Source organism: Nicotiana attenuata, chromosome 10, assembly GCF_001879085.1.
Source record: "Nicotiana attenuata strain UT chromosome 10, NIATTr2, whole genome shotgun sequence".
Classification (NCBI taxonomy): Eukaryota; Viridiplantae; Streptophyta; class Magnoliopsida; order Solanales; family Solanaceae; genus Nicotiana; species Nicotiana attenuata.
Genome location: NC_031998.1, coordinates 45,979,915 through 45,990,833, shown reverse-complemented (window position 1 = coordinate 45,990,833; position 10,919 = coordinate 45,979,915). Strand labels below are relative to the sequence as shown.

General features: G+C 43.5%; 1 protein-coding gene across 1 annotated transcript; it reads right to left on the bottom strand.

The window, feature by feature from the left end:
- Nucleotides 4,872-5,915, bottom strand: LOC109233440 (non-specific lipid-transfer protein 2). The gene is made up of 2 exons (XM_019399320.1): nucleotides 5,497-5,915; nucleotides 4,872-5,125 (listed from the first exon to the last, which is right to left on the bottom strand). Exons 1-2 carry the CDS (start codon nucleotides 5,829-5,831, stop codon nucleotides 5,116-5,118), a joined length of 345 nt encoding a protein of 114 aa, XP_019254865.1. The 5' UTR covers nucleotides 5,832-5,915; the 3' UTR covers nucleotides 4,872-5,115.

Sequence of the window (10,919 nt, the reverse complement as noted above, 5' to 3'; positions counted from 1 at the left end):
CGGGGCATCGTATGGACTGGCGAATTGTTTCGCCCGTGGGGACCTCGAGAACGAGTCCCAGTCCCGATCCTGAGGCGTTAGCAGCGCCATCAGTGTAAAGAGTCCATAGGTCGGCATCGGAGGGGGCAGGGCGTGCCTCCAATTTCGCTTCTGGTAAGATCTCTGCGCTGAAGTCAGCCACGAAGTCGGCAAGTACTTGCGACTTGATGGCGCTCCTTGGGTGATATGAGATATCGTGCTCACTGAGCTCTATGGCCCATCGGGCGAGTCTGCCTGATAACTCTGGTTTGTGTAGGATACTTCTCAAGGGGAAGGTCGTCACTACCTTTATGGGGTGGCATTGGAAATAGGGTCGGAGCTTCCGTGAAGCTACGACCAATGCCAAAGCTAATTTTTCAAGATGTGGATACCGTGTTTCGGCGTCCACTAAGGTTTTGCTAATATAGTAAATAGGTGATTGTGTACCTTCACTTTCGCGGACTAGGACTGCGCTGACGGCAACCTCGGACACGGCCAAATACACCAGCAGTGGTTCACCTGGGTCTGCTTTGGCTAGCAGTGGCGGTGAAGATAGGTACGCCTTTAATTTCTTTAGGGCCTCGATGCATTCCTCGTTCCATTGTAACCCATTGTCCTTTCGTAGCACACTGAAAAACTTGTGGCATCTGTCGGAGGACCGTGAGATGAACCTAGACAAGGCGGCTATTCGGCCGGTCAGTTTTTGCACCTGCTTTTTGCTGTTCAGTATCTCTGGTATTGTGTCTATCGCCTTGATTTGATCTGGATTGACTTCGATACCTCGTTGTGATACGAGAAACCCTAAGAATTTTCCTGATGCCACGCCGAAGGCGCATTTCTCGGGGTTCAGTTTCATCCCGTATTTTCTCAATATTTCGAGGGCTTCTTTCAGATGGTCGAGGTGGTCCTCTTTTCTTGTCGACTTTACCAGCATGTCGTCGATATAGACTTCCATAGTCTTACCGAGCTGCTCTTTGAACATTTTGGTTACTAGTCTCTGGTATGTAGCCCCCGCATTTTTGAGCCCGAAGGGCATTACTTTGTAGTAGTAAGTCCCTTGGTGGGTGATGAAAGTTGTCTTCTCTTGGTCCTCCTCGGCCATCATAATTAGATTGTAGCCGGAGTAGGCGTCTAGGAAGCTCAGTAGTTCATGTCCTGCAGTGGCGTCGATCAGTTGGTCGATGTGGGGTAGTGGGAATGAATCTTTTGGGCATGCCTTGTTCAGATCGGTGAAATCTACACACATTCTCCACTTCCCGTTCTTCTTTTTTGCCATGACAACGTTGGCGACCCACTCGGGGTACTTTGATTCCCTGATGGAGCCGTTGGCCAGTAGCTCGTCTACTTCTTTACCGACCGCTTCATTGATAGCGGTGTTGAATTTTCTCCTCATCTGTCGCACGGGTGGATGTAATGGATCGACATTCAGCTTGTGGGTGGCGATGTCTCGCGGGATTCCCGGCATATCTGAATGGGAAAAGGCGAACAAATCTGCATGGTTAGTTAAGAATTCACAATACTTACTTGGGTTGGCGAGACTTTGCCCGATATAGGCTTTCTTCGTAGGATCGATTTTGTCCAATTGGACTGGGTCGAGGTCTTCGACCGTTGCTTTACAGGCTTCCACGATGTCGGGGTCTTTGATCACGTCCGTTATCGGGTTGACCTTAGTTCCCGACACGGCTAATTGCTATGCCTCCGCGCTCGCCCCCTTTAGCTGTTGGGTGTGGGCGCAGTCTTGGGCTATTTTGTAGCATTCTTGTGCGGTGCGTGGCTCGCCTCGAATACTGAATACTCCCCACGGGGTAGGAAATTTGATCACTTGGTAGTGGCTTGAAGGGACCGCTCGCATGGTGTGTATCCATGGGCGTCCTATGATGACGTTGTACGCCGTTTCTTGGTTCATCACGTGGAAAGTTGTTTCCAGCGTGACTCCTCCTGCTAAGACGGGCAGTGCTATTTCTCCGGACGTCCGTTCCACTGCATTGTTAAAACCGGTTAGTGTTATGCAGCGCGGTATTACCTTATCCTCGAGTCCCATTTGTATGAGGACCCTTGGGTGGATAATACAGGCGCCGCTTCCGTCATCGATCATGACTCTTTTAACATCATTCATGGGTGATGGTGCGCTTTAGTCTGTGTGTGGTGGCGAGTTTGACGTGATTGATCGCTGCCTCGTCGCCGCCTCCGACGATCATGTTTATCGTGCGCGCTGGAGAAGGCAGCTTTGGCGGTCCGTGTGACTGTTCCCGTCCGCGTGCAAAGTTTATTTTTCCTTTGTCACTGAGTAGCTCCCTTAGGTATCCCTGGTTCAGCATCCTGACCACTTCTTGTCGTAGGCCGATGCAGTCTTCGGTTTTGTGTCCTCGTTCCTGATGGAACTCACACAGGGTGTTTGATTTCCTTGTGGCAGGGTCTGATTTCATCTTTTGCGGCCAGTGCACCTTGGTGCCTAGCTTCTCCAGTGCGTACACTATCTCTGAAGGAGACACACAAAAGTTATGGGCGGTTAATAAAGGGGGCGTACCTCTTTCGTTTCGCAGTGGGGCGACGTGTCGCTGTAGTGCGTCTGTATGCCTTGGTGGCGGATGGGAGGATCTGGTGTACGGCTGGTGTCGATCTCTGTTGGAACGAGGGAGTTGTTCTCGTCGTCCTTCGTTCCGTCGATCTCTCCTTGTTTCCGAGTGTATCACTGTTAACCGTTGGGTCGGCCCATTTAGATCATCCTCGTCCGCTCGTACCTCGGCGCAGTAAGCGTTGTGGATTTCTTCCCATGTGGTAGGGGGATATTTCATGAGGCGACTCAGCAGTTTCTTGGTTGCCCTCGAACCATTTCTGCTTAGCCCGTTCTGGAAAGCGGCGACTGCCATACCTTCCGATACGTTTGGTAGGCTCATCCTTACCCTGTTAAACCTTGCCAGGAAGTCCCTGAGTCCCTCTCCTGCGTTTTGCCTGATGGCGAAGATGTCGTTGACCCTGGCTTCTGCTTTCTTCGCGCCTGCATGGGCTGTGACGAATTTATCTGCCATTTCCTCGAACGTTGATATTGCTTTAGCCGGTAGCTGAGAGTACCATGTTAAGGCCCCTCCTGTCAACGTCTCGCCAAACTTCTTCAGTAGTACCGACGGTACCTGTTCTTTTGATAGGTCGTTGCCTTTCACAGCAGTGACGTAGTGGATCAGAAGATCCTCGGGATCGGTGGTTCCGTCATATACCCTCAAGTATGGTGGCATTTTGAAGGTTTTTGGGGTGGAGTGAGGAGCAGCTTCTTCGGTGTATGGTTGTTCGACGAACCTTCCTACGTCGCGTTTTGGTAGCAACTTGGGAGCACCGGGGATCTTGTCGACCCTCTCCTGATGTTCCTTCATCTGACCGCGGAGCGCCTCATTTTTATTTTCTATTTCTTCCATCTTCTTTAAGATGGCTGTTAGCGTGCCATCGTTGGTTTGTGTCTCGATGGGTCTGTTATTTACCAGTGTAATTTCTGGTTCACCCACTGCCGCAATGGTACCTACCGTTGGTGTACATCCGATATTATTTTGTGGTGGCCTTTCAACCAAGCCACTTAGAGCGCTTGTTAGCCATCTTTCCAGTAGCTCTTTGACCGCTGAGGGTGCTTCTGTGGCTGTAGATGTGGAAGCTCCTTTGTGTAAGATCGTCAGACCTTCGGATGGGGAAGGTGAGATCTCCGCACCTGGTGTGATGCTTGGGGTTTCATTCAGGATGCCATCGTCACAGGCCTCGTTGAGAGGGCCTAGGAGATTGGTAGTGACACCCAATATGGCTTTCAATCTTGTGTTGTTTTCGGCCATTTCCTGTTTTTGAGTGGTGTAGAGAGTGGTGGTTGGTTGATCTCTAGGTGGATACTATAGTTTTGATTCTCGAAATCCCCACAGACGGCACCAAATTGTTTGGCTCAAAAGTTAACGATGTACTTTGTAAGCGATAAAACAATCAAAAAATAGAGAAGGGGTAAATCGTAATCAAATATAATAAACCTAGAGATGCAAAGATGATAATATTGTTGTAGATCTAGTGTTGCAAAGATGATAATGTATATTCATAAGATATTTTCGTCAGAAGTAGAGATATAGAGAGAGAAAGACAGAAAAGGAGAGAGTTGTATTAGATCAGCTGCTTCCTTTACAATGTGGAGGTCCCCTTTATATAATAGGAGACCTTCCTCGAACGAATCAAAAAGTTATAGAGATAGGTAACGTCTCCCTAGTGTAGACGCTGAGTTCTAAACGACGTCGCTTTGGTCCTCACGGCCGAGTCGTACCCGCTACGTTTAGTCGGCGTACACTCATTGGGCGTACCTACTGGCGTAGAGATACTGAGGGTCAAATTTGACCCTATACACCATTTTTTGATATTTTTGTTTACGTGAGCATAAACGCTGATGAAATATTTTCGATGTGGCGCTGCGAAAACTGAAATACCCACTAGTCAACGCTATCAACGACTCTGTTTCATTCTTTTTAACTATTTGTGACTATTTGCCTATATATAATGTAACGATAATATCTACGACGGCTTTTAGACAATTGTGCGACATATTATCACCACACTGTTATAGTGTTCTGTTGTAGTGCCTCTCCTATGTATTTTATTAGTTAGAACTCGTGACTCTTAAAATCCGAACTGTTTTATTTTTTTTTGGATGAAGGGGAAAGGGAGTATATTACAACGTTAATTAATATATATCTTGTTTTAGATTACCAACTCATGTTCAACGTAAACTCTCTAACCTAGTCGATTATGTAAATAATTTTAGACCATTAATGAATAGTAATGAAAAAAAATTAAAAACATATAAAGAAAATGGAACAGAGAGAAGGAATTAATCCGCGTAGAAGAGACATTAAGTACTTAGAAATATAAATGAATTATCAAGCTGATTGGATTGTAATACAACCAACCGTTGAAGTTTCATTACAAGACTCTGACTATGACTCCAAAAGACACAAACAAAAAAGAAAAGAGACAACAGACACAAGATCGAAATGGATCCATAAGCAGGATCAAACTCGATCACTCTTATTCTTCTTCTCTACCAAATTATCCTGTGGAAAACTGACCCATCTTTCATTAACCTCACTGGACCCTGCATTGTCACATGAAACCAACATTAACCCCACACGCACACAATTCAATGTAGTAAAAATCTGTGATTATATATGTATCCCAAAATAGTTATGTTACCCAACTTTCAAGTGACTAAAATTGAAGCGAGAATGAAGATATGGGTAGTGTAAGGACCGCAAAAGGAGATTAAGTTATATACACTAACAAATTATTTTTACATCAATGTAATTTGATACTAGTATTACTTTACTTTTTCATGTTACCATAGTACCATGTTGATATGAAAGTTACTTTTTGTTGTAGGTGAGATTATATAAAAATTCATTAAACGGTAAATGAAGAGATCATAAACTCATACTAGTAAGAAAGAAAAGAAGGTCAATAACATACTTGGAGCAGTCAGTAGAGGGGCTGATCTTGTAGGGAATGTTAACGCCACAAGCACTAGGGAGTCCAGCGGCTTTACCCATATCAATTCCCTTAATAGCATTAGCGGCTGATTTCAGGCAAGTGCATGCAGTCTTGCGGTCAGCTGGGGACTTGGCTGCACCCAACAGACCTTTAACACCGCCACAACAGCCTCCGAGAGGGCCACGGCCCTGTAGATAAGGGAGGCAAGGAGCAAGGCCAGACTGAACCTGGCCGCAGCTCAGTGCCTCCGCATGGGGTGCAATCACCACCATGCACAAAACTACGAAGCATGCAATCTTGCCTACCATTTCCATTCTTGAAAGAAAAAATAGAGAACAATATAGAGTAGTTTGGAGGAAGTAGAAGGAAATAATACAAATGTTATTGCCTTGAGTGTTGGGTACAAAAACTAGTGAGGCCTTAGGGTTTATATAGATAAGAAATTGGAAATAAATTAATGCCCGGTCAATGTAGGGAGTCAGAGAATTAGTTAGTAGTTGATTTAAATTCAACGCTTTCCCACGCTACATAATTACGGAGGTGCCGCTGGCTAATTAATCACGCTACAATTTAGTCACTCTGAAATGGGACGCCTATAAAGCTAGAGCATGGTCCCAATCTTTTAGCATTTCTTTTCTCTTTTTTCTTAATTACTCCCTCCGTTCAATTTTACTTGGCACGTTTTGACTTTTCACGCCCCTTAAGAAATAATAAATGAAGTGCATAATTTTACCATGATACCCATATTAATTGATGCATTTTTCATTAGATTTGAGAAAATAATTTGAAATGAGTAATAAATATTGTGGGTATAACAAGAAAAAAAAATTGTTTTCTCTTGATATACGTAAAGTGACAAGTAAAAATAAAAATATATTTTTAGTATACCTGCAAAGTAATAGTGAACGGAGGGAGTAATCTCGTAAAGTAAAGTTTTGGTAACCTACTTTTCTAGAGTATGACTTAGAGAAATAGTGGTAAAGTTGTCTTTAATTACTCTCAAATATTCCACAGATTTAATGGACTGTCACTTGAAATTAGTACTTATTAGCTTTGCTGTCTTCAATTTTTGTGGGCATTGTTTTCAACTTCCAAACTCTCTAGTCAATGGCGAGGCAGGATTTTACCTAAGAGGTTAAAAAAGTCGATCTTACAAAATTTGTGAACTCCATTGATCATTAAGTTATGCTTTTGGATTGTGTCGAGAAAATTCAAAACATAATATATAGAGGTAAAAATTAGTTTCTGCCTTAAATATACAGTGTAATTTTCGGCTTCTCGCCCCCTAATTAATAAGCCCCTGCCTCTAGTAGTTCAAGCTAATGACATTAACAAGCTAGTATTAGTAATAAAACACAAAAGACATGACAAATTATATTTACGTGGTGATGTTTTATACCTCAATACCACACAAGAGGGGAGGTGATTTGTATTTTAACCAATTTTTCGCTTAAACTGATTATGGAATGACCTGGTTCGTCTAAGTGTTCATTAACCTACTATTGCAGAAATAGTAAATGCGGAAAGTAAAGAACACAAGTATTTTACGTGGAAAACACCTGGCTCAAAAGAAGAAAAAACAACGACCTACTTTCCAATAGGATTTTCCCAAACTCTCCACTAAAATCACTGAGCCAAAAACTGCATTTTACAAAAACTCTTTTGTAAACCAAGGACTAACTCTAATCCTGTTGTAGCACACAGCCTCAAACTGTTGCGATAACTTCAAGTTAACTCTAACTTGAAAACTCTGAGCACCTAATACAATTGCTTCTAGATAAAGCTGAAAGTTATAATATGAAAACACCTACTACAATTGAACTAGAATAAAAGACAGAAACTTGGAACTGGTTCTTCTATCTTGTTAAAGTAGCTTCAGGTTTGCACATTTGAATCACACACGAACTGCTTGCAAAATTGCCTTGCTATTTTGCTCTCAATTCACGTTTAACTTCTGCTTATGTGCGTTACCTGTAAAAGAGAACAACACTAATATTTATAGAGTTAGTAAATAGAGATTGACTAGAATTCTGATGCTACTCTTCCTTGGTGAAAGAGTTCTAGTTGATCTCAACCTCTAACTCCTTCCCTTTCTTAAATCGTGTTCTCTTTAAGTAAGGAGTTCTTCTCCTTATCCAATATGCAACCTTTTCAATCAGGATCAGGAGATATTACTTATGGCAAGTTAGGTTTATCTCTTTCACGTGCATCTCACATGCTTAAGTCTACCCGCATCTGTGCTCCACTAGGATGGACCTGGTTCATGTCTGAGTTCCTCTGTCAATCTTCAAAACTAACCTTTACCTGGGCCAACAAATTCCCCCTTTCTATGATGACAAACTCTGTGCTTTTTATACACTTAGGCCCTGCTAGAACTCAGCTCCACATCAATGCAATGTTAGAAATATCACTATATATGGCGAAAATCAGAGGGTCCGATTTTGTGACCATTGAGGCACCTCGTAAAAACCGCCCCCCAGAAGGCTCGAAGTTCAACTCGGGACTCGACCCCGAGGGTTCTCAATCATTTACCTCGAGGCAGTGCAAATCAGCGGCTATGATGGACTAACGGGAAGTTCCCAATGCACGTGATTAAAGCTGACCAAGTCTATTAGGCTAGTACGATCCCGTACTGTGGCATTAAATGGCTGTACCAGCTAAATATCTTTGTAATAAATGCTTTGTACTATGTTGGGATTCTCCCTCAGATCTAAAAGAGACCCTTGTCACTTTGTAGAAAAAACAACATACAACATTGAATACAAGAACATTCTCTGCTCTCTAACTTAATACATTCTCTCTTTGTTCTATTGTTCTTCATTTATTGCTTATTATTGATCATAAAGAGCCTTCATCAAAGCTCTCAAAACCGTTAGCCCTTCATCTGCTGTTCACAGCTTAGTGTCTAGCTCGACTTCGAGGCTCCGTATAGGCCAGCTCGAGGCCCCGATTCTCTGTCATTCGGTTTGCTCAAACATACTGCCTTCAAGGCTTTTACCTTGTTTTCTAGTCTCACACTTAGCATCTACTGCTTAACAACTAGCATAAAAATAGATCACATATTTTTAGAACCACAAAATCAAATCTAATTGTAATTACCATTTTCAAGGTAAACAATCACTATTCAGAATATAAAGCATAATTTCTTTTCCCCCTTTTGGCATCATCGAAAAGTTGCATAAACAATGTGTGATTCCCAGATTTTTAAAAACTACTCATGGCCACTGAGCAAACTACAAATGCAATCATGGATTAATCATCAGTAATCAACTACACATATACAAACTATCAAGGAAAGATAAACAGTCAACAAGAGCAAAAGCAGCAAACTGCATTGATAGAGAATATGATTCTGCCACAATCCACAAAAAGAAACAAAAATAGTTAAAACATGAGCAAAAAAATCCCTAATCTGGGTCACTGAAAAGTTTAGGCAAGGTTCAGGCTTAGGAAATCAAGGCTTGGAAGAACTGGGGATCTGGGTTTTGGCTTGGAGAAGGTGCAGCATGTCTTGATGAATTCCATCATCCTTCTCCTTTTCCTTTGTGAGCTTAGTTTTGAGAGCATCTCTCTCAGATTCTACCTCTGCCAACCGAGCCTTCAGCCTTGCTATCTCAGCATCCTTAGTCCCATTCTCCTGCAATAGAGCTCTGACCTTGCTATTGACAGGTGTCTTTTTGGATGAACCAGGTTCATTGGGAGTGGCAGTAATCTCATAGTCACACTCGAGCAAAGTATTGATTCCAAATTGGTCTTTGCTTGTGGCCGTCTCCCACTTCTTCAGAGTTACCTTACAATGAGCAAGAACAGTAGTGAGAATGTAACCATAAGGAGTGGCATGGGCCTTGGAGCCATTGATAACCCGATCAAGAAGCTTGATCATAAACCCATGCCAGTTGATCTGCCGCCCACTATCCAGACATTCCATCAAAACCAAGTCCATGTAGTTGGAAATGTGCCTTCTTTCCCGCCTAGGCAGCGCACACTTGTTGACGAATTCAAACAGCACTTTGTGGGATGACTTCATTTCACTCTTATACACAACCTTAGCCTCATTCACTTCTTTTCTATCACAGAACTTCCTAGTAATGGCTAGGGCAGTAGGAAGGGAGTCCAGACATGGCCATTTTTGTCTAGTGTAATCATCATAACCTTCAGAAGGTATACCAAGGATTTCACCCAGCTCTTTAGCATCAAAAGACAATTGAACCGCTTTCACCTGGCTGGTGACTTTTCCATCCTTGACCTCTGCATTGGCCGTGAATTCAATTATCTCATTTCTGGCCAGCCTGCCATCTAACTGAAGGACCATGTCCTTCCACCCTGAACCTCTAGCCTTTTGAGCAGTAATACCATCCCTTCTTCCTCCAAGTCATTCAAGAGTCTACCCTTCAAGATGGTTTGTTTGCCAAACTAGGCCAGCTTGTCCTATTCATTATCTGATTCATCCTCTTCTTCACCACTCCAGTCTTCTTCTTCAGTAATCTTAACTTGCTTGGCTTTCACGGCAGACCTTGTCCTTTTAACCAAAGTAGATGGTTCAGTAGACTTAGATACAGATGAAGACTTCTTTGAGGAAGTATTGGCCTTCTTGGGCTTAGGGGTCTAAACCTCCATCTCCACAGTCACATATTCACCTTGATGGACCGGGTCCATCTCATCCACATTAACAGCCTCAACAGGCGCTGCCACGTTTGCTTTCCCTTTGTCCATTCTTTTCTTCTTACTTTCTTCCATAGCTTTCTGCAACTCCTCCTCACTATGTTTCAACTTACTCCTTGTGGCCCTTTGATAAGTTAGGATTTTAACATGATTATACCCCTACTTACTATTGCTTTTGTTATGAATAGCCACAAAATAATCCCAAAATCCTTACAAGTTGCGCTTGATTGCAGGTTTGAGCGACAAGATGACAAATGTCAAAGATCGGCTCAAAACGGAGTGAAACCTGCCAAGTGTCAAAGACCAATTGAAGTGGGGAACAAGAAGACCTAGCGCGGACCGCACTGTTTTGCCACGCGGCCGCGCTAGGAGATTCAGAGACTGGGTCATTCAAGGGCAATCTGCGCGGTCCGCGCTCCTTTTTATGCGGTCCGCGTAGATGAGATTCAGAGAGATGGTGCTTTTCCAAAGTACTGCCACGCGACCGCGCTCCATTTCTACGCGATCCGCGCCCGTCCTGAAACGCGGCCGGGCTCCATTTCTGCGCGGTTCGCGGTCCCAACTTCAGATAATAGAGTTCAAGAGTCCAAGAGCCAACGCGGTTGCGCTGCCTTTTTGCGTGGTCCGCGCCTACCCCGCAGGGGCATTTTTGTCCAAATTTTCTAGCTCGGTATAAATAGATCTTTTTGACATTTTTAGGTAATGTTTTAGCTGTTGAACGAGAGCTGCGCTCGTGAGGA